Raw genomic sequence first — 25,006 nt, forward strand, 5'->3', positions numbered from 1 at the left:
TGCGATTTCTACACTAATCTCGTTCTCTTTCTCATTCTCATTCTCATTCTCTATCCCTCTCCGTTCGCGTCTAAGCACAGCTATTCCGTGTTCCGTGTGTATACATAATTCCGCGTTGTATCTGGACGTTCCCTACCGTGTACGTAATACACGTGTACCTATGGAAATGTTACGATGGCAGAGAACGGTACAGCGTGTGCGTGCTCCCGTACAACCGATGTTCTCCTATCCTGTGTACATGCTTCTGCTTCTCGTTTCAGCTGTGGGTAATCTTTAACCCTTAAACAGGCGCGCAATATTTGACTGGGTATCGTTTGGCTAAAGGTCTCCTATTCCTTCTTTTTTTTTTTTCTTTTTATTACTCTGAATTTTATTTAATACTTTTCTTATCTTTAGAAACTTTGTATTTTTTTTCTATAGTTTTTTCTTAGGTAAATCGTTAAAAGTGTAAACGCTATATCACGAGAGGAAGAACTTGGATAAACGTGCAATTAAGATGAAAAAATTCTTAACTTCTTTATCGTTTGCTCTCCACATCTTTCTTGTTCTATCGCTCTCTCATTCTCTCGGTTACTGTTTCGCGAGCTCTCTTACTTACTCTTCAAACATTTGCTCGTCGTTTTAAAAAACTTTTGCCGGTCCGCAGAATTGACTTGACGACGCTGCGTCGGCGTCGACGTCTTCGTTACGTGTAAATATTATTCGTTTAATAAACTAACTTTATTCTCGTTTTCTCTTTCTCTCTTCTAATTGTCTGCGTTAGATACATCTAGTTTTAGAGACGAAAATTTGCCCTCTTAAGGGTTAAAGACGGGTTATAGGTCGGTGGTAGGTACGCTCGAGAGATTTCGAATGAAAAACTAAAAGTACCGCTCGGAACCGGAAATAATCGTGGCAACGAACAAACGAATGGTGCGGTAATCGAAATGCGTGGGTCGCGAGCAATTTTGAACAGAATTCACTTTTCGCGTTCGTCGAAAATAAGACGCGCAACAGCGGATAGTGTGGTGCAGTTTATCTTCTAGAGCGCGAAAAGTTTCTCCAACGCGTCGAACGAACAACATTGGAGCGACTATTTGTGACTAAAACGCGAACCGACCGGGAACATATCGTGTAACGTACGCGACTATCGTCTATATAAGTGTTCGTAAACTAAATAAGAAACGATTAAACGAGAAAAAAAAACACAATATATCGAAACGGAGGACGGAAAGCAAAGTAAAGTAGAACCGTGCCATTCAGTATCTTCGATCGCCTATTCGCGTTCAACCAGATCTCTACCAAAGATCCAAAATGATTCGAGATATAAATAATCGGTAATAAATAAACCGCAAAATACGTGAGCATGAGTAATTGAGAGTAACCGACTGTTTGTGTGTTTGTAATATAACTGGTGGTACTTGTATTGTTGTTGTTGTTGTTGCTGTTGTAATAGTGGTTGTGATAGTAGTAATGGTTGTATTAGGTGCTGTTGGTGGCCGACGGGGTGCAGGTGGTCGAGAGTGGCCTTACTTGAGTAGCTGATGGGCTCGCTCGTTGGCCACCTTTATCCTCGTCTCGTTCGATTCGCCCTGCGTGCCAAAGAAACAAACAAACGAAAGATCGTAACTAAAAATTAAGGCGTGTGATCAGCATCATGTTATTGTCCACCACGTTAACTCTCGGATTACGACGCGGGGTCTTCTTCTACGCGTATCGTTCGTCCTCGTCGACATCGTTGTTCGCGGTTCCATCGACAGAGAGACGATATTGAAACGTTCGATCGAATCCTAGCTGATGTTCGGATCGAAACAGAACCCGTACGCGCGAACCACGAAGACGATGCGACGAGACGACGACACTGCGAGGTTTCATCCGACAAATAAGATTCCAAAGGGTCAGATGTTAATATCAGGGTAACGCGCGTTTATATTAAATAAATATATATGTATAAATATACACACACACACACACACACGTGCGCGTATGGTATATATTATGTTTGTATATGTGTGTGTGTGCGTATGCGTGTATACGCATGTAACTACATGTACGTACGTAGATAACGTATAATCACCTATAAAACTAGCGTAGAAACGAACTGGACACAACAACGGCAAAGAATGATGACGCGGTTACAAGGGGTTACAAATAAACGTAAAACTAAACGACGTATATAAAAGGAGATTGCACTAGGTACACGAGACATAAAGACACACGTAATATAATAAATCGATGTAACCGGAAGGCTCGATGATTTTTCGTTGTAGCACAAACAGGTGGATCGAGTTGGAGATACGAGTTGGGTTGACGGGTTGGCGGTTGTCCGACCGACGACGAGAAGGCAGAAGAAGAAGGGGTCGCGGGCGTGTGGTGAGCGTACAACATTTTTTTCGAGCTGATATATATATACATATACAGGTCTGTATATATATATATGCTTCTTTTTTCTTTTTTTGGTTTTTTTCGACTATTTTTGGGGCTCGGAGGAGACGGGTACGTGGGCAGAGAGACGCATTTTACTTGAGTAGGGCGTGCGCACGCTGATTCGCCACGGCTATCCTCGTTTCGTTTGACTCGCCCTGCGGATTATCATAGTTCGGATTTGGTCACAGGCGGCACAAGACAGAGAAACCTTCAAGATTAGAACGTAAGGCAAAGAAGAAACAGAGAAAGAAACGACAAAACTATAGAAAGACAGAAAAAAGGGTTGACAAAGCGTGTGAATCGTGATATCGTCGATACGCGACCGACGGCCGTGAAAACGTGAGGTGCGATCGTTTCCCTTTTCTTTCTTTCCTCTTTCTTTCTGACGTTGCGTTTCACCATCGACTGTCTGTCTCGCATCCTTCTCTCGCCCTTGCATTTCGCTTGCATTCGATATTGCAATGGTGGCCGAACACAGAAGACAGCCCGTGAAAGTGGCAACAAACAGAGAAAGAACATTTGGTGGTGCGAGATGACGAGAAGGGGTTAAATTAAAGGGACGGTGATATCGGGGGTGGTGGTAGTGGTGGTGGTGGAGAGGGTGGCTAGTCGTGCGGTGCACGTGCGTACGCATGCCAACGTGAAAACGAAACGATCGTTCCTCTACTATTTTTTTTAATATCTCTTTTTATTCAACGGATCTCCCTCCCTTTAAACGCACCCCTTCCGCAACGATCGTTTCGTCTTCAGCGAATAGAACTTCCGTGCCAACACAAAAATAATGTGTTTATTATACATATATATTATATAGATATATGTGTGTATATAATATATAGAGATAAAATATTGATAAAAGTAGAGAGAACGTTTTATCGAATGCGTTCTCGAAAAAGGTGAGATAATCCCGTCCTAGAAAAGTATGAGGCGAAGGAAAAAGGAATAAATGTTGCCGTATAGACTGTGGAACGTCTGCTCGTACCGTAGATTGCCCATCGTCGGCGGACAAAAGTCCTACAATCGAACAACCCTCGGAAGTACCGTAAACATTCCCACGAAATCGGACCGGCAAACCGTCCCACCCTTGCGTATCGACTGCTACTAATTCCAACGCGAGTAAGATTCGCGTGTCACGGTTTACCTCGATCCAATTAGCCTCCGAATCGTAATACGATTCGACGTTTGGAGAGCGAAAAATACCCGAGTCCGTGTTAGTACGGTCTGGCAAGGCCAGCGTGGGAACTCTCGGGGGACACGAGGACCGTCGACGACTAAAACTAAACTCGATTCCGCGGCGGGAACGTAGAGACGGAGGGGTGGTATTGGGAGAAGGGGTGAAACGGAGGACATGTAGAAAGAAAGCGAAAGCGACGACGTGGTTGTGCATCGCTCTGAGCGCGTGCATCGTGAGAGAAATAATCCACGCATGCTCCGTGGAGAGAAAAAAACATAGCGGAGCTAATCGTATTTATCTTATAATCGTCATCTCAATCAACAACTCGTTCGACTAACTTCAGACCTTGCTCGTTCCAGGATCGTTCGATCGAATCGTGAACGAACATCGTCGATACCAATTATTTTGTAGAAGTAGAGGCGAGAATACGACGAACAGAGAAAGAGAAAAGTCTGAAGGTTCGCGATCGAAAGACTTCTCTGAGTACAAGTCCGACTCGTCGCGTCGTCGTCGTGGTCGTCGTCGAGGACGCGCGAATCGTTTCCTCACCTTGCGATTGATCCTGTCGATCTGTCGGTTCTGATTTTCCAATTCGCTGCCCATGTCGATCGCCATATTTCTCAAGTTACCGATCATCGTGTTCACCTGGCCCATATTCTCCTCCATCTCTCCTTCGCGGGCGTCGTTCGTGATCTTGGCGATGTAACCACCCTGAGGGCCGAGCCCGTTGCGATCGTCCATCACCCGTTGGGGCTGGTTGTTGACCACCTTACCGTCGTCGTTCCCCTTCCACGTTCCCTCGTCTTCTTTGAAACTGGCACCTCTGTAGAAAGACAGCGTTCGATCAGCGATTCGAACCGGCGAGAGTAATCGGGTCGGTCAATCGGAACGTGTTAAGCTACGACATTGTACTTTAGAGGAAACTTTTCAAAGTTGACGATAGAACGACTATTGTCGAGTTAGAGAATAACGCTGTAAAAGTTCGATTTAAAGAGGGTAGAGAGTAAAAATGTAAAGCGATTCGGGACAGCCCTACTTGTTGCATGGAAGAACGCAGAGACCGCAGCACTTTTCCATTCCAGTAAGATTTTTCTCGGCCTCGCGCATATCGGCGTTGATCTGATCCATGCCCTCTTCGATTCTGTCCAGTTGCTCTGTTTCATCGTACGAGAAGACAGTGTTAAAAATCCTCCTTCTACCGTTCCTGCTTAAAAAGGGTCTCGAAAGAAAACACAGACAGTCCCCGGAAGAACAGAAATCCCACGTGCCGCTGCATTCTACGTTCTCGCTTGTACGTAACGAAACAAAAGTTTGTTTGCTAAAAAATCGGATACTCGAGAAGAGGGGAACTAAAAAGTAGAAACACACTGTCCGATTCTCTTTCGAGAGTTCTCTATATTTTGCTCTGAACAAACTCAGCCTGGACCATCATTTGGAAACTTGCAAAGTGTTCGCCTACGACTACTTTCAATCGAATATAGATTTCAATTATCTTTTCTGCTTCATTTCTAAAAAACATCGTTTCTAAACGAGGATCCAGTCGTTTCATAATACTCTACGAGGATTCATCGAGAGATACGTTGCTGCATGTACGAATAATTTTCAAAGATACATACGCGCAACCGGCTGGTTAACCAACTGATTTAAGTAATTGCGAATCGATCGCTCTCTCGATGAAGAATCGTCGGGAAATAAAAAAAACGAGTGCAACGAAAGTGCAATAGCTAAGCAAAGAGTCTCCCTATTATATACTAAGGGTGTCCTAAGATCGGGTGAGTAGTATTGTATGTACTTGGGGTGTACGGTGGATTCTAAGGGTACTGGGTAACGAATCGAGCCAAGTATTATTTACGGTTAAGTAAACGCGTCGATGCAAATGTGCCGGTCAACGAATACAGTAGTGAATTGCAAACAAGTTTGACTTACACCGTGCCGGAAGTAACGGAGGGAGGCGTTTAAAAACGTGGTGCGCGTGTCGTGCGACTCGGTTACATCTGTACTCTATTTCATTTCTTTTGTTTTTTGTTTTGTTCGTCTGCTTGTTTTGTTTTTTTTGTACATATATATATATATTTTTTTTCTATCATTTTTTGTTCGTTCGCCTTCGTGAGATTACGTTCACGGAAGGAAGCGGAGTTAAGAATAGGAGGAAGCAAACGGATAGAACGATAGGACGCAGAGAGAAAAAGAGAGAGAGAGAGACAGAGAAAGAGAGAGGCAAAAAAGATAAGATTGAAAAATCGGCAGAGGAAGAGACAGTAAACGAGACAGAGAGAGAGAGAGAGAGAGAGAGAGAGAGAGAGAGAAAATGCGTAGAAAGGCTGTAAAAAAAAGAAACAGTAAAAAGGACAGCAGAGTGGAAGAGAGCAAAGCGATGATCGAGAAACAAGATCGAGGAAGACCGAGGAAACAGAAAAAAGTGAATGCATCGGAAGGAGATATCGTTGAGGTGATAGAGAGCTAGGGATTTCAAACAAGAGAGATGCAAGATCGGATAGAATAGAAACGTAAGAACAAAGGAGAAACTTAATCGATGATTTTTCGAACGTAAAACGATCTGAACGTTGAGGGGGTGGCGGGTGGGCGGGGGGCTGAAAGAAATGTCGATAGAACGAATCTGTGGTCTTCCGGTGGTTCTGGTTAGTATCAACCGTTCGACTGAAAGCTAATAACAAGGATACAGGGGGTTGCACAGTGTCTGGACGATATTACACGTAATTAGTGTCGTGCGCATCGATATATAATATCTATACAGGCAGAATAAAGATCGTGTATAAATATTATATATACGGCTGCGGGTGGAGAACGTATCGGAGAATGAGGAGAATATGCATATATGTATGCACACATATATACGTATATGTGTATAGAGATATTGGTCGTCGGTCGTTGCTTTTGTGTCGATCAAAATCAGATAAAGAAATTTCTTGTAAGAGACGTTTTACGTAAGTTTAATGTTTGTATGTCTAGATTGAAATGGCTTACCGCCTTGCTCGTCCAGCATTACGAGGGTTTTCATCCCGACCTCGTGGCTCTAAACAGGCAACCGACCAATCAGCGGCGTGTTAAACGTGAGAAACACAGGAAGCACCGTCGAAACGCACCCTCGTTTCGCTCCTCGAGAATATTTTTCTAGTCGCGTCAAAAAAAAGGAAAAAAAAGAAAAAGACGCGGGTGATCTCCCAATTTGTTTGCACGAGACGTAGATCGACGCGCGTCCTGTACTCGCGCCACCCCCTTGATTAAGAAAAACGTTCTCCAGAGAAAAAAAAAAGGACGGAGAGTCCGTTCCCTGTCTCTTCTCTTCTTCTCTTTCCTCCGTTTCCATCCGTTTCTTGATTAATTTCGAACCGTTCGACGTGTTACACGTTTCTCAGCGGAGAAGGGCCGACGACGTCGGAGGAGCGAGAGGGCGCGTACGACGATATTTTATCCTGATTATAGTAATTCTATTGCGGGTCAGGCTGCTGGAAGACCAGGATATTCTTTCGTACGTGGCGTAGCGAGTAGATTCGATGAAAAGTTGGATTTACCAACTTGCGAAGCGACGACACGCGACGACAACGGGTTGGATGAATGAGAGGGAAATAATTAGCTCCAATCTGCGGTGGAGAACCCGTCGAGCGTGTGTAACGCGAAACAGGGATGTTAGATGGTCCTCCGTTAGTCGCTCCTCTGCTTCGCGCACTGGTACGCGATATCACGCGAGATGAAACGCAACGAAAGGTTCTCGAGAGGCTGGGAACATTCGCTGGAGAGGGAATAACGAGTCACGATTAATTATCGTATCGATTCGATCGACGAAGCGAAGAAGCGACGGGATGACGGTAACGTCGAGTACGATCGTCGATCGAGTGGTTGGTAAATCCAACGGTTCCCGGCAGGAGGGGTCGAAGAACTCTACAATGGGTATATGAGGATAATTAGTATGCACGTCGATCTGTGAAATGTCCAAGAGCAAACAAATTAGCCAGTTTTATGATTATTATAGCGATACTCTAGAATAACGCCGGAATGTGGTTACAGGCTCTAATTATACTTCTGTTATCACGGTGGGCTGAGGGGATGATGGTACAGAGTCTCGTCGAGATGCTGGATAATCGAGTCTACGGTCGAGTAGTAGTAGTAGTAGTATAGTAGTAGTAGTAGTAGTAGTAGTAGTAGTAGCAGTAGTGAGGGGATGAACGGATGAAGGAAAACAAGATGGAATTTAATCGATGAACCGAATCGAATTAAGGACGAGTAGCGCGGTGGCGATGATGCGAGAAGTCGAATGTTAAATAGGAGCAGACAAAGGCGTAGAAGCAGATTAAAGGAAGAAAAGACACGCTTCATTTCCAGTGTAGGCACTCAGAGTACCGTGGCGCTGTAAGATACAGAATTAGAAGGTTGTTTTAGCTGAAGGACAGAAAAAGAGATCAGAACCAGAGATATACGCGTATTCAGTTCCCGAACGGACAAGCGGAAGTACACATTTGTAGTCGGCGTATGTAGTCGTGGTGTTCGATCAGTCGTCGATTTACCGGCTAGAGTATTTGTACGGTCCCCCAGAAAGATAAAACTCTTCGTTTCGTCGTTAAAAATCGCAAATCGAAGGTTGGTGTGATTCATCGATCGTGTTGTCTGTCCCCTTGCTGAGGGGAGAACGCGCGCTCGTTTCCCCGGGGGAAAATTCGACTAATTCGTGAATCGACGGGGTCTACAACCGGAAGCTGTTAACGTCGTACAGACAGATATGTGTCAAAGTGTGTCCTGTTTCAGTGAACCAGTCCCGTCAACCGTGGAAAGTGTACCAAAGAGCTCAGTTTTCATTTTCTTCTTTTGTCTCTGTTCTAGTATTTCTTTACGAAACAAACAAGAAAATTAAAAAAAAAAATTAGAAAAAAAAAGGTAAAATAAAACATCGTCTAACAATTCGATACCGAGTGAGATGCACTTTGTACTTTTTATTCTTTTTTTTCCCCACTATCTTTTCCCATGCCCCGTTTCCATTCATTCCTCGTCATTTTGCTCTCGTCTTTGTTCGTTTTTTTTTCTTTTTTTCATACTTGTATATATATATATTCCCAATTCTTATTCTTCAAGAGAAGAGTTAGTTTCTTTTTCTTTTTTTTCTTATAGTTGTTGTTTTTGTTTATTGCTGAGGGAACTGCTTACCGCCTTGATGGTCTAACATCGTCAGAGTGTTCGCTGCGACCTCCTCGCTCTACGACAGGGTCGAAGGGCCCACACGTTAACGGAAATGAAAGATCGTTCAGTGATGCGCGTGAACAACTGCGAAATTAAGTCAGAGACAAACAAGCAAACCGCTGGCACGTTTTGCCACAAGAGCCACGGACTTTTCCCGTTCCACCCCATTGATCATGATCGCGACTCGAAGCTGCTCGATCTCACTCCTTTTCCAAACGATTTTTCCCCCTCGTCCGTGTGGTTCGACAGGATCCGAGTCGTGTGTGACAAAACGTGCCGCGGGGTATAATCAAAATAAAAACTCCATACTTATCTATGAAAGAAAATAAGTGAACCCAACGTGCAGGTCCGTGGCAAACGATAATTCGAAACGATTCTCTTCGTCTCTGCGAACCGATGCGAATGCGAGCCGCGATGCGAAACGACAGCTCACGGACAGACACGTTGAGCACGTTGGATGATATAAATTAGAGAGAGAGAGAGAGAGAGAGAGAGAGAGAGATAAAAAAATATATATATAAAAATACAATAATAACGAGAAAAAGATAAAGGTGTGAGAGAGAGAGAGCGCGAAGAAAAGAACGATGAATAAATGACGATGAGATCGTGGCTAATTTCGAGCGAAACAAGTGGAGCGAGTTACTAGCTACAATTTACATGACTAACTTTTAAAACTTTCACACGGCGACATCGACGTAACACGCCTGCTTGCACCATGCGCATCGCATTGCTAAGTAAATAGTATCTAAGGTGATACGCAGGGAACTATATAATATGTATATATACATAATGTATGTACCGAGTTTTGGCAGCTTCGAGGATGAAAACGTAGCATCGACCTATGTACAACAGAGTCAGAACTCTACGGGATAAATTGCTATAGACAATCGACGATGGACGGAAACACGTCTTCGGTTTCCCTTCGTTGTTGGCTTCTCTGTCGATCAGCGAAAGGCATACGCGAATCGCGCGCTACTTTCCTCCGACTCGGACCATAAATCGACAGTATATAGACTAGAATCGCACTATTCGCATCTATATATGCACGATTACCTATATACATGTATATACATGTTGATAGTAGTAACAATCATAGTAATATAGTATTGCTAATAATAATAGTATATGTACACGGCGGCATTGATAAGTTCGCTGGTAAAAAGCGGAGGGCAATATAATACCTAAATACTTGGTAAGACGACGGTCGACAAAAAGTACGTTCGATGCAGAAGGATTGAAATCAAGGTTAGAGATAAAGAAGAATACACGTGTAGATAGATAGAGATATATATATAGATATATGTACATACATACATACAATCATCTGTGCGTGTAAAGTATATATATACATATATATACATAGAGAGGAAAAACGAGAGGTTGAAAGACAGAGAAAGAGACAGAGAGAAAGAGAGAGGTAGAGACAGAGGAAAATAAATATTACGATAAGAGAAACGGAAAGAAAGAGAATGAGACAAATATTTAACGCTAAGAAGAATCATTGGATATATAATTGTCTGGGTTTTATAAAGTAAAAGAAGGAATGGAGTATCCAGGTTTATATACGTATACGTACATGTACATTGTATATATGTATATAAACGCTACCTAGGCGTATAGTTGATATGTATATTCGTAATATGAATAGATATACTTAAATGTACGTATTACACGTTCACTGATAAGCGACACAGCTAGAAGCTTTGTGTTTGGCTACGAAGAGGAAGAAAAAAAAGGAAAAAAATATACAGTACACAATCCAAGAAAGAATGTGTGTATTCGTGAGTAGTAAGACACGGAGAGAGAGAAAGAGAAAGAGAAAGAGCGAGTGAGAAAGACAAAGAGAAATTGACAAAATACGTACGTATGCGTCTAATCGAGATGCATACATATACACACGAGATACACGTCTATGCTCTGAGTACTTTATTGCTGTGTATAGAGAGAAAGAGAGACAGAGAGAGAGAGAGAAAGAGAGATGTATGAGAAATATTGTCGAGAAACAAAGAGGTAATGAGATAATTAGAAATAGAGAGAGAGAGAGAGAAACACGAATACAGGATCGTTAGAAGAGAAGCCGACAGAAGGCAAAAATGATGAAGAATCGTGGACGCATAGAGGGGGGACACGTTTAAACATAACAGGGCGTTACAGAACCGAGTTTCATTTAATTCCGCGTACAAATGCTCTGTACAAATTCAATTCGATAAGAACTGCGTTCTTGGGTATCGAGTATTAGTGTATCTACTGGCAAGTAGCAGCGCAGCGATAGCAGCACCAGCGAGTGATTGGTTTTGTGCTAAGTCAATGTCTTTAGTGGTATTGGCAAGTAATTTTTGGTGGAGAAGTGTCGTTTCTAGTTGGCCATTACAAAAGTCTAAGGAAATCTGTTCTCTCGAATGCCGCCCAGACGTAGAAATGTTAGGAATTTTCCAATTACTCTACGATCAGATCGTTTCCCAATACTTTTGCATTCTACCGACTGTTGCGAGAATTCAATGATGTTCAGCAGTATTGGCAGTGTTAATGGTGTATAATCGTAGTAACGGTAGTAGTATAGTAGCAATAATTCTAGCAGTAGTAGTAATAAGTAGTAGTAGTAGTAGTAGTAGTAGTAATAGTAGTAGTTAGTAGTAAGTAGTAGTAATAGTAGTAGTAGTATTTTGTATAGTACGGCTGTAATAGGTACAGTGGTAGTTGGCTGTCGCTTTTCTTCGTCAACCGCGAATGCGCACTGTTTCGTTCGCTATACTTCCGCTCTAGACGTAGGTACGTGGTTCTAACCCGTACTGAAACCAAATCTACCGCTACTTTTCGTTACAACAAAAATTCATCGAGCAGGGAGTTACGTGTATTATGATTCTACAAGTTTCCATAGCAGTGTACCCGACGTAGTAGGGTAAAAAGAGAGCGTTAGAGAAAAGAAAAAAAACCAGAGAATAATGAAAAATAAAAAGTGGGTAACCGTGAAGATCCGCTGTTCGAACGCGAACAAATTTGGTCGCTGATTAGTCGAGAGGAGCTCGACCGACTCACGAATCTCGAGAGGTAATATATCTGGTTTGACATGACGAGCGTACGGGGATGATGCGAGCGATCGATCCGGAAACGTGATCGAGGGCGTTCTTTCTCGTTTCACGATATATACGCAGAGCACGCTATTAAAAGAATGCCTTCCGACGACCTGTAACGTAACGACGGCGAGTAAACACGCTCGTTGGAAGAGCAGAGAGGGCAAAAAACTGAGGAGGAAAAAAGGGGACGCTACATCGCGGGTGGATCGATCGATCTCTCGTGATTCGCTTTCTGTCTCTTCGGCCGTAGCCAGCCTATGAACCGCAACACGTAAAAGGAACGTGTGCACAGTTATCGGCCGTGTTAACACGGTAACGTGACGATTTCCAACAACACGGACATTGGCGAACATCGATGAGAACCAGAGTGAAGAAAAAAAGTAAAAAACGCCCCTCGGAATCGTAGAAAGGTGACTCTCGGAAAGAAAGAGAATGGATCCGCGTAGAGTCGCGTTCAACGATTCTCTCTCTGCGAAAAAAAGGTCAGGAGGTCGCGAGGGTTCTCGAGATAAGCGACCGTGGGCGAAGTGCCTATCGATTTTCAGAGTCGGAGTCCGAAGAGTACGGTGAGAGGGGTGTGAGGGGACGGTGTGTTCGCGAACACGTCGGAGAACAGGTTGGACGAAAAGGAAAACGGAAGAAAAGAAACGAAATGGAGAATAGAAAAGGGAACGCGAACGATCGATGGGTGGAAGGTCCGCGAAGAAGCAACGCGACATCGGCGTTCGCCCCGTAATCTTCCGTACGAGCGTCGAGTGTTCGCCACGGAGGACGATCGAAGGTTCTCTCGATAGGAGAGGAGGGTTTGCTTTGTGCTGGGGTTTCAGGTGTGGCACAAGACACAATTCGTTTGTACGTGTAAACGTGTGAGAAAGAAAGGCTATGTTCCTCCTTGTTATTGTTGTTGTTGTTGTTGCTGTTGTTCTTGTTGTTTACTTAAATGGCTAAAAAGCGATTCACTCACCTCCCTGGTCATCGAGTGCGACCAGAGTACGGATGCCAGCCTCCTTGCTCTACGACAGACAGAGGCAGCACAACACAGACAACCACCACCAGTGTTAGAGAGTTGTTTTTTCTTTTTTTTTTAGTAGTAAGTATATAGTATAGTAATATTAGTAGTATATTAGTAGTATATAGTATTACGGTAGGTAGAGACGGAGGGTGTAACGGAAATCGGTGGAGAGAAGTGGGCAAAGCAAGTCGAGGTATATCTTTCTGCAAAACGGTGCTGGATAGAACGTGACCGAATCGGGCTTTGTACGCGCGAGACACCAACGGAAAAGATTTGATAGTTTCGTTCGTTTTGTTTGGTTTTTTTTTTTTTTTTTTAATGTTTGTCTTTCTGTTTTCGACGGATCTAAGATTCGACGCTTTTTTCTTTTAATTTTCTGCGGACTGTTAAAGCCTCTGACGCGTTCACGACGCAGGCGTTTGCAATAATAATATATATACGCACGTATTTATACAAGTATATATATATTATCCTGCCTGTGTGTATGATGCGGAGATAGATGGGCTGACAGGCGGACAAGCAACGAAACGTTTACGAACTGACGATCTAGAGACACGTTATCGATATTATTATAGTCATATTTATATTTTCGGCTCGAATGGGTATATATATTTCTCGATCTCTAAATTAGGCTTGTCGCTTGTTGTTGCTGTTGTTGTTCTTGATGTTGTTATCGATCATGACGATGTTGTTGTTGTTGTTGTTGTAGTTGTTGTTGTTCCTGTTGCTCTGTAACTGTCGTCGCCATTATTGTAGGTTTAATTACTTATTTTATTATTTTAATTTTTTTTCTTTATAGTCATTTGTCAGATCTTCCTTCCGGCTAATCGGGATATCGTTACAAGCTTGCACGGACTTTCTATTTTTTACTTTGTGTTATTATTATGATTATTATCATTAATTTAATTTCTGTTTAATGTTTTTTTTCTGTATCACGTATCCTTTTTTGTTACGTTTCGATAGCGCGCGACGAGTTAAAAAAAAAACCGCTCTTTTTTTCATTGGGAGGAGAGAAACTCGCTCGCTTCCGTCACCGGTTCGCCCACCCTTCTTCCCTCCATTCGTTGAACGGACACGAAGAACGGTGCACCCTCGCGAGGAAGAGAGATCGAGAAAGAAAAAAAAAGATAGAAATAGAACAAAAGAGAAAAAGAGAGAAATAGAGCGAAATACTACTCGAAAAGCTTTGGAGTCCGAATATCCACGGATGAAAAGAAAATCACACAGTGTACATATATATATATATATGCGTATACACATATATATATATGGTGTACTCAAAAAGAAAAAGTACCGCAAAATATACAGAACGATACACGATACATGGTCTTCTTTTTCATGAAGAGATCGCGTAAATCGAAAAATGCGCAAGACAAAAACGAAAGATTTTAGTCGCGTTTTGAGTCGCGAGAAATGGAGTTACTTTCATTTTTTTTTTTGCTTCTTCAAGTAAACGCCGTCGAAGACGATTACCACCGGAGGAACGAAAAAAAGTATACAAGTGCCGGATTCCTTAAGCAAGTACATACGTACGCGGAAGCGAGAAATCTCGGGACTCAAACGTACACGAGAGATACCTAAATAAATGCAAAGTAGAACACACGCACACAGAGAGAAACGGAAGGGAGAAATGGAAAGGAGAGCATGAAGAGAGCGGCGAATGACCGAATGAGAAATAGAGAAAAAAAGATCGAGCGAAGAAAAGGAGCCGAGCTTTTCGTCTGGGTAAACCCACCGGGGGATGAAACGCTGTAGCAATTGGCGTTTTTACCAAACGATAGTTATCTTTATCTCCCGCGATTCAACGACCGCGAGAGAGAAAGAGAGAGAACATTACAACCCCGTCGCGCTCCTCTATCTGTAGCCACTCGTTTCGGTAAAACGAACGGGATTTAATTCAAAGGGACAGAGATAGATAGAGAGAAGCTTTAGAGTGGAATAAAAAAAAAATAATATAAAAATGGAATCACAACGCTGCAAGGGAATCTGGTTATAAAATTATTATCCATCAACGTTTGACTGTACTCCGCGAAATTAATTAGGGGTCGAGTCCCTCTGGAAACGCTTTTGTATGATCGGTCGATCGCGGAAACGGTTATGAAAGAAATTCTTTGCTCCTTTCCTCGTTCAGCTTGAAATAGAAGCGTGCTCATTCATCCGCGTGGAAAATGTGCATAAACTATCGGAAAAAAAGAAAAGGAAAGAAAATGAAAACAAAATGAGAGATTCAGTCGGAGTATTTACCAGATACTCGCTTATTTTCGTTGTTTCGTTCGAAAATCGTCATCGTCGCGCTTTTCTGTTCTCAGGTAAATACTCTGTCGATTATCAAGTGCACATTAAAGTCGAGAGAAAGAGAGAGAGAGAGAGAGAGAGAGAGTGAGAGAGAGCGAGAGAGAGAAAGAAGAGAAAAAAAGAGAGAATAACGATTGCAAAGGAGTTTGATCGGCCGTGTGGTTGTGATGCTGATAGTGGTGGTGGTGGTGGTGGTGGTGGTGGTTGTGGTGGTGGCGGTGTTGGTGGGTGATGCATGGACACGTGAGCAGCATCTTCTCTACACGATGACGTGAAAGAAACGCCGGACAAGTGGAGAACGAGTCGACTAGATTCGCGACGAATCCCCGGCTGAAAGCAAACTAAACAAAGAAGGGGAAAAAAATGAAGAAAAGAACGAAATGTCATGGTGATTCACCCGACACTGGTGAATCTGTACAAACAGCGACGTAGCTTGTCCTTGATTTCGATCGATCGACAATTTCAGTCGTGGACCAGCTACCTCTCTCTTCGCGACTGATACCTTGTACGTTATATTTATGCGAGCCGCGTTTCTATGATCGGTGAGTGAATATGACTTGTGCGCAAGAGAGATCGCAAGGTATCGACAGAATGATATCGAACCAGAAAAGTGACAGCACAATGCATTGAGAGAGAAAGAGAGAGAGAGAGAGAGAGAGATAGAGAGAGAGAAAGAGAGAGAATGAAGAGTGTTGTGGCGGAGGACAGGCAAACACACATATGCAGCCAGGCAGCCAAGGCAAACGGGCAGCAAAGTTCACAAAGACAGAGAATGCTTCTGATTAAATTTCCGAAAATCATTTCATCGATATCCTCCCCATCGAGATCGTCCCAGCGATCGATCGATACCGATCGCATCGTCGATTAAACTTTGCTTCGAGAACTCTGCAAACGGATAAGCGATAAAGTTGTTCGAAAACGAGATAAAAGGTACACCGGCTGCTACGATATTATTAGCAATTAGAGGCGTATGAAATTGATCGAAGGGGGATCCGGTAGCCGCCGGTGTAGATTTTATTTGACGAAATTTGCAATGGCAGGCAGGCGGACGATCGAGCAAGCGAGTGTAATTTGCCGAGTTTTTAAGCAAGCGGACACACACGTGGGCACACACCGCACACGTGAAAAAACACGTACATACACAACAGCCAGCAACACGGACAATATCGATAAATGCCCGGTTCAGCCAGCAACACGGATATACACACTGGATAGCAGCGACAAAGTTTGCCGTTCAGCACCGTGTTACGCGCTCCTTTCTAGATTCGCACTCCCAAACTCGAGAAACGATATATATGGTTGATTTTCTTTCTTTCGTCGAGATCAGAGCTGGTGTTACACTGTCGTTTACCTGTCTCGGTCAGCATCTAACAGGTCAATTGCTTGACAAATTATAGGAGGTGAGAATAATAATAGCGTTCCCTAGAGGCTTTCACGCTCCAGTCGAGACGAGCCGTTTCTTATCGGTTCGACGATCGGACCTTAATCTTTCCCTACTCTTCGAAACTATCTTTCAACTATTTCTTCAACTATTCTGGCTAGTTTCAATTCAATCCTCCTGCCCGCGTTTTACTTTTAATAGTTCGGTGCAAAGGATCGTGTTCGCGACGCGTGCAAAGAGCGACCGTCTCGATAACTCTTCGAATACCGATCGTCGAATCGATATTCTCTTGAATGTGATTCACAGTTGAAAAATGAAAACGTTCTACACGTTTGTACACAGGTTGCACGGAGACAGAGACATATATAGAGAGAGAGAAAAAAGTGGTGGAGGAAAATGGAAGCACGTAACCGAAAGAGAATTATGCACGTATGTACATATAATACAAGAGGATCGTTAAATTCTTTCGATATGCGCTCGTTGTCCGTGAACGTCAAACGAATGCGTTCGCAACAGCCGACCATTTAAACGATCGTAGCGGTACGAAGGTATTCCTCGGATCTCCTCCGAGTTTCATCAAACGTAGACGACGAATCGACAGATCGAGAAGAATTTGAACGAGGGGAAGAAAATGGGAAAGAGCCGCGGGAAGAATAGAAGAGAAGAAGAAGTGAGTGAGAGAGAGAAAGAGAGAGAGAGATGCAAGAAATGGAGACACAAGAAAGCCCTGTTACCCTCTGTCTTAATTGCTACGAGCGTGATCATTGAAAGAAACGCTCCGCGCAACGCATGACAAAGCTGAAGCACACCATTCTCCCATACGATGGGATCGTTAAATTCTTCGTTCCGTCTAAATCTCGTCTCGCGTCAAAAACTGTTCGCTGTTTTTTCCGCAGCGTCCTTTCGCCCAGCGCAGAGACCTTGTGCATTGCGCTGAGATTCACCGTTGCTGAAAAAAAAATATCCTCCACCACCGGTAGCATATTAAGAGTTTTTTCCTATTTTGTTCCTTTCGTTTCGTTTTTTTTTCTTTTTTTTTTTAACAAGATTACCACGCGACTGCTCCCGCAGTCCGGATTCCTGCGGTTCAAACTTTCCGTATTTAGCACAGAATCGTCTCGAATAATTCGACCGACATCCTATATACGTGCGGACAGTATTTCATCATTTCTTTTCCTTTTCTTTAAATAGCATCCCGCGTGTAAAGTATGTATACAAACTAAATAGTCGTTGACGTCTCCAGTGCTCGAAATGCGACACGTGCTAATAATTAAGTGCAACCACGGATAAAGTAGCAAAAGAAACTGGAATGGAGCGGCGCAACGACCATTTAACCCATACCGGATCGTTTAGCATCAACAGTTGTAATAAAATATAATATTAATGGGATTCATTTATCGTTCGGTCGACCGTTGAAAAAGAGATTAAATCGCATCGTCCGGGTTTTCAGGTGGCAATTGCGCGTTCGCTCCTTCGACAATTAATAACAAGTTAAACGAGAAAAGAATATAAAGACATCGGATGTACACAGTAAAAGTTCCGCACACACACTTATATAGAGAGACGTACATACATGTGTCGAGAATAGATATCGAAGATACGAGCACAGACAACGAATAAATAATGCAATGGGAAGAAAAATGCGGAGCTGAAGAAACGTAGACAGAATACACGAAAATACACGGGGCGCGCACACACGAACGCACGCGTTTCATTACTTTCGCGGCGAATAGTGTCGGGCAAATCGAACAGCTTTCTTCTTGCATGGGATATACATACGCGTACCAAGGTTGGCACAGGGTGAATGCAATAAAACAACGCTGTGAGCATCGCGTGCACTCGTGCTGCGGTTTACCGTCTCGACCGCGTCGATGCGTCGTCTTACAATTCTTCCGAGTACATATATATTCGCGGCAATCCCATTCGGAACGAACATTTAAAATTCCTTTGGCACCAGTGCGATAATTTTCGCCCTCGTTTCCTTTACTCTTTTTCGAAGGAAACGTCTCTTTTTCCTCTCGTCGCTAAAAAAAAAACAAGACTCGCGTGTATAAGACCACGGTATCCCGGATATGGCCATCATTTACTTCTGCTGGACAATATAAACCGTTCGAGATACATCTGCATACGTCGTGTGTGTAACGTATAGACATTGTACGAACGAAGGATGCTTCTGGCGCCGGAGCTGGGTCAAATACTATTTCAAGAATCGTAAACGCCGTACAAATCTGGCCATTTTCACCACGTACACTTGAAACGATTTCATTCGTTGTTCACATACGTTGTAATTTGCGCGAAACGTCGCTCCATTTTTCCCCCTCTGAACGTTAAATTGCACGTATACGTGCAATTTTATCGATGCGCGTAGAACGGTACATAGATATGCATCCTTTAATCGGACTAGCCGAAATAGTATTTTGGCCACCTCTCTCCAGCGCGTTTCCATCGGATTCTTAACTTTATCTCGTTTTGGCTTTGCTCCTTCAACTGCACACACCGTCAAGTTTACCCGAGGACGGGACCATTTGACGCCCGTACTTTATCTCCCGCGGTATAAACACGTAAACGATTTTAAACCAGCGACGATTAAAAGACCTCTAGAATATTTCTATGAAGACAAAATCGGGGAGTAAAAACTCCGGGAGTAAGAATCGCTATAGTAACGAGGATCGAGGATTAGTACCGAGGATGATCGAGGATGAAGGTTAATGCGTTAAATAGAAGAGAATATAGTTTCATAGGGACGAGACAAACTCACCTCCTCGCATAGTGCCAGCATACGCCTCGTACTCTCCAGGGACTGAAACAAAACGAATCCCGATGGTTAAGCGATACATCGCGACATTCGTACCGAGATCGATCGTACGATCTTTCCAAACCCGACAAAATTTCAGTGGAATTACTAATAAGAAATTATTAGTTCCATCATTCGAACGATAGATAACTGATCGTACGATGATCTTTCTTGGACAATGTCGAGTAATGCGCCAAGCGTATGTAGACACGTACCTCATCTGTAGTTTGATCGGCCTTCAGCTGTAATTCTTGCAATTCGGTGCGAGGTGGACCGCCCTCCACCGGACCCGGTGCTGATGTCGGAGCAGGCATCTTGTCGGGTGCCTGACGATAGTAGCTTTAGTTCCTAGAACCACTCTTCCCCTTCGCAGCCGGGATAGCTCCTTCGTCGAAGAGATACTCGTACGCTCTGCGACATTCAAAGGTATAACGCTAGATTAGACGACCGCTTTTAAATCGCTGAGATAATAAGATCTACGGCTCTAGATCGCAAAGTGAAAACAGAAATTTCGAGCATCGAAAAGGGCTGGAAGACTGATCTCGTTAGCGTTTTTATGTACCACGCTGAGATTTTCCGAGCAGAGACCGAGAAGATAAAGACGTATTTCCCAAGGAAACCCTGACGAACCAGTCGATACGGAACCGACTAAAAGGGGAGGACGAAACGAACCGATGCGCGACTGCTCTCTCGAAGGCGCAATACCACGGTTATTGCGTGCGATTCGAGGCGTCGTGAATCTGCGATCGTGAAATTTTACGCAGAGATTCGACGATAACTACTGTCGGGCGGCCGGTCGTAGCGCGTGTGCATGTATACGCGTCTACGTAGTTAAGATACGTACGTGTGTACGGTTGCTCCTATGAAAATCAATACCCGACGACGACCGACCGACCGACCGACCGACCGACCCACCGACCGAATCGCGCGCAGACGCACACGACCGCGCCTGCCTCTCCTCCTGCTGCTCCGTGCTTTCTCTCCCTCCTTCGAAAATCACCACCAAAATCTCTCTCCAGCCCACGCGTATAACCCGCCCTCCGCTTCTTCAATTCTCGCAGTAGCGGTACCACGAGAACCGATCAGCTGGGAGTTCCATAGACGCGTACATGTATGTTCCTCTGCGTAACGCACTGTGAAACTTTGCCCTGGGACTATTTTTCTTTTTTCTTTTCCCTTTGCAACGCTCTTTCAGCTGCTCTTAGAGAAACTTTCGTCAAAGCTTCTCGTCGAAGCGAACGATATCTGCGAAACAATCGATACGACGATAAATAGTTTCCCAGTTGGCTGTGTTGATGGTCTTGGTAATTTAAAGATGAAGTTCGAAACGTAGAGGAGACCTCGGTAATTCATTTTAAGTGAGCGCGAGAGCTTGGTAATTGACACTTGTAAATAATTAGTCAGCGAGAAACAAAGCGTCCCTGTGGCACAGGGTGAAGAACACGTTCGATGTACGTCACGCCTACTCGCGACCCCTAGGAAAAGCAAGTGTTTCACGGGGCGGATAGTGCCGCGCCGCGGGATGAAATCGAATGGCACCAATCTCGTGGACACAAGTTATGGCGTGATCAATTGACCGAGAGCTTGTCCTTGCCCTCGAGACGAAGTTGGCTCGTTTCCAGGGTGAAAGGTACTGGTGTGCCGCTTCTTCTGGTCACGGTGCACCTCGCCAAGATCACGGACGGCTAGTCAAACCTGGAGGACGTTGCCTGTATACCCCTCTCAATCGAGAGGCAAACAAAACAGATATTGTGTTCAGAAATCAATAGGAACCTCGACGAGAACGTGTGCAACCTCCGATCTAAATATCATTCCAAGTAGATGATCGTCATTCGCGAAGCACGTAACAATCATTCTTTCGCGACGATTCGCACGGCACGATACAAATCGCGACCGGAATTACCGATTAAAACGGCTTGTACTTGTACCACCCCGCTCGATACACCGTGAAATACGCGTGGATCGTGACCAGATCGCGTGTTACTTTAAAATTCACGTTGCTCAGCTACCCGCTACTTAACTTACTAATACCCAACATTGGATCACCGCGACGGGCAACAACTTTGAATCACCGATTAACCGGCCTGTACCGGGCTATCGCGAGACAATGCTGCGAACTTTTCCACGTGGGGTTACGATTAGTTGCAACCTATGTCGTAACCCTGACTTCCCCCTCCGTGGAACGTGGTCGCATTCGTTTCCAACCGATATTACGGGAATAAAGGAGGTAAATGTAAACGATTATCCCGCGATCAAGCGGAGGAAAAAGTTCGACAAAACATTTAGAAACAATTTATACGGAACGTCGATAACGCCCGTCGAGCCACGTCACGGTATGCATTTGCATGCAGTTGTTGCCACGCGCTTGCATGCAATTCTAATCAGCATCTTGTCACACGTTTTCCTATCTCGAACTGATTCGACGTGCAGATCTGCTCTATTCCTCGAATGATATTCAATGTTTCATGTAACCGAGTTCGCTCTACGTTGACAGGAAGCTTCACGAAAGGCGAATCGAGATAAAGAACTGGATTTCGACATCACAAACGACCAACGATTATAAAAGAATAATTAACTTAACGCAAACGACGGTGAACTGAAAAGTTTCACCAGGAGAAGAAAGACTGAATTTTTAGCTAGACATTCCACGTGACGAATCTTGACTCAACCTTCCGCGATTTCAATTAAAACTCATGCCGTTGTAAAAAAAATAGAAAAAAAAGTTGACGACATAAACATGGAATAGGTGAGAAGATCAATATTTTAGTGCATTTCCGGCAAATGACGACTCATGCCTCTGTCATTGTAATTATAGAGTTCATCTTCCACCGTCGAAGAATAAAATACGAATATTCTGACGTCATCCATACCCTTTCGTCATCTGGTCACACACACACTCGTACACGTACACGTACATGCGCACAAGTGCGCGCATACTCATAACCGTGCATAGTATGTATACATCGTCGCTTATCGCACACGCACGTACTTAGATCTTTTTCATCAATGACGCTCAGCTGTTAACGCCGGTAGAGAAAATACGAAAAGTCTGCCTACCGTTCAAGGACACTGGTCGTTGGCGACAACCTCGAGTTTTCTACGACCGAGTTCATGGGAAGAACACCACCGTATTTAGAAAAGTTTCGCGTGCGTATTAAGTAGACCGCGCATACGTGCGACATTAAGAAATCAATAAATAAAATAGTCGATCTGAAACGGTAACGTTAACACGATGTCGTTCTTCTACGATGTATACAGATAAACAATCGTTAAATGCCCGACAGTGAGATGGAAGATAAATGTACACCACTAAACAAATTCACTTTTACATCATGAAACGCATATCGCCACGTTCTTTCAGAGAAATGTTCAACTGATTCGAACATCTGATTCGATAGCTAATGAATCTACGATAAAATCGAGTTAGCCTTCTCCTATACCGAATAAATCTTTAATGACACTTATCCGGCTTCTCATTTCCTTTTCGCGCAAGCAATTCGAAAATATTCCAAACATTCTCACACACGTACATATTACGTGACAAACAAAAATAAGCGATCATTTAAATATTATCGCTTTCACAATTGGTCGATTGTATAGGTGTATGTTAAGAGCGAGCATACATGTACATACGTGTATTACCGATCGAAAATAGAAAACGAACAGTAATTACTACTCGCTGCAACAAAACAATATATTCTACCGTAACGATAAATAGACGGTGTAAGACAATAAAAGAAGAGAGTGTGCAACGACACCGGTTTGGCTATTATTACTAACCGTAACTCGTCGATAAAGTTGTCCTCGATGGGTGTTTCCACTGTAAACAAACCGTCTGTGCCGGTTTGCTCGAAGGAAAAACGGCGAATGAACAATTTCCGAACTGTCACCAACACTCTCTTTTTTTCTTCGAATGAGAACCGGTAGGATCTCTAGCAACGTTTGCGGAGATACACTCTCTCCGGCTGTAAGATTAGGAATCAGCTACCGAGCAAAGAGCAGTCGCAGAATGTCAGCTCGGCGCTTGCCTCGTGGTGGGGGTAAAATGTCGTCGGACAGGGGAAAGCACCAATGGGAAGACGAGATTACAAAACTGCGAATTCTCGAAGCTAGAACACGTATTTTATACCGAGCCATTTCCGCCTTTGTAAAACAAAATTGTATACGATATAATATTTAATCCCCTCTAACAATTAATTATACGTGTCAACGAATATCGATTTAAGAGCAGTGTTTTACTATATTGTACCATTCAATTGAATGTCGATTTACATGTCATTCAATATCACAATCGTATCGGATAAACAACTTCAGTTTAGAGCGGTTTATATCGAATAATTTTACATCTCGTGCTATGAATTTCATGTTATTCTAAAGAAAATGAAAAAATAAACGAATGAACAATTTAAGAACGTACACGTTGCATCAAGTGCAGAGAAATGTACTTATTTCTAAATGTACAACTGCTTAGATATCACAACGCAAAATTTATGGTAATAGATTTCTTCTTTAAAAACGAGCGTCGTCGAACGCATAAAAATCTCATATACCGGAAGAAATGTATACTAATTTTAATTGATAATCTATTTACAGGACACCAGACTGTGGTAATCTCGAGTAACTTGAACAAATTTAGAAAAATTCAGTCACTTAAATGCACATGTGTATACAGCATTAGGTTTGTACAACAGAGTATCGAAGTAATTGGAAATAGGTAAATATTTAGGGAAAGAAGAATGAAATTGATTGAAAATATTACGGTAAATAATGTTAGTAATACAAAGTATGCACCAATTTAACGTGGGTAGAACGATGTCCAGAATAATGTAGAAAATCGATACAACTACACCGCAATGTGAATACTTAGTCAATTTCTACCTACACTCCAGTTTTGCTAAAAGTAAGTTAAAGTAAAGAATTTATTCGCTTACCACTTATAGTTAATGACCAACCATGTATCACGGATGTACTATCGCGAAATCCCGTTAATATACCGTTTCCTCGAGAATACTGCGGCAATTAGAAGTGATCACATCGATACAGTGAAACAGCTGCTGCTTTTTTGACAACCGGAACTTGGGAATGGTTAAGTTCAGTTTTTAAATCGGCGGGAAAATTTGAATGTACACACAGATACGACTAATTTCCAAACGGTGTAAAAAATCGCATAATCTATACTTTGTCTTAGAAAACATTAACGTCTCACACAATAAACAAACGATTATAATTGATTTGATTATTGTCATATAATTTTAAGCACGTTTAAAAGATTCCTTTATTATCTTTTAACTTTGTACCGTATATGATATCTAACTATGTATGTATAACAAAATTTTGATTAAAATCATCATCGACGGATTTGATTAAAAAATTATTTAGAATTTTGTGTACACCTCTACACCTAAATTCTATTTGTAATATAAAAATTTGAAATTGAAAACTTAAATATATACTACATTATATTATTTTCTGCTTTGTAAAAAAAAGTTATAATTTCATACAAAATCATAAAGTTAAACTAAAATGTATATTTTAACTTACTATATAGTAAAAGATATAAGTTTTTAATTATAAAATTTATCTCATCCGTGGAACAATAAAGAATTACTATTTGAACGTAATAAATTGAAGACATAGACGTTTTACTTAGCGTAAGCGATTGTCAATTTTTTAAATACACGTG

At 42.8% G+C, this 25,006-nt stretch overlaps 1 protein-coding gene across 7 annotated transcripts; it reads right to left on the reverse strand.

The window, feature by feature from the left end:
* Window positions 1–729: 729 nt before the first annotated feature.
* Snap25 (Synaptosomal-associated protein 25kDa) lies at window positions 730–24,393 on the reverse strand. 7 transcript variants are annotated; one of them, XM_076900825.1, is made up of 7 exons: window positions 24,255–24,393; window positions 19,539–19,734; window positions 19,288–19,329; window positions 8,735–8,783; window positions 4,614–4,731; window positions 4,127–4,400; window positions 730–1,571 (listed from the first exon to the last, which is right to left on the reverse strand). In XM_076900825.1, the coding sequence occupies exons 2-7, from the start codon at window positions 19,635–19,637 to the stop codon at window positions 1,509–1,511; spliced, it is 645 nt and encodes a 214-aa protein (XP_076756940.1). In that variant the 5' UTR covers window positions 19,638–19,734; window positions 24,255–24,393; the 3' UTR covers window positions 730–1,508. The 7 variants fall into 7 exon arrangements, with proteins under 7 accessions (XP_076756940.1, XP_076756967.1, XP_076756932.1 ...); XM_076900852.1 differs by lacking the exons at window positions 8,735–8,783; window positions 24,255–24,393 and adding exons at window positions 6,563–6,611; window positions 23,104–23,212; XM_076900817.1 differs by lacking the exon at window positions 24,255–24,393 and adding an exon at window positions 23,104–23,212.
* Window positions 24,394–25,006: the final 613 nt, after the last annotated feature.

Source organism: Xylocopa sonorina, chromosome 1, assembly GCF_050948175.1.
Source record: "Xylocopa sonorina isolate GNS202 chromosome 1, iyXylSono1_principal, whole genome shotgun sequence".
Classification (NCBI taxonomy): Eukaryota; Metazoa; Arthropoda; class Insecta; order Hymenoptera; family Apidae; genus Xylocopa; species Xylocopa sonorina.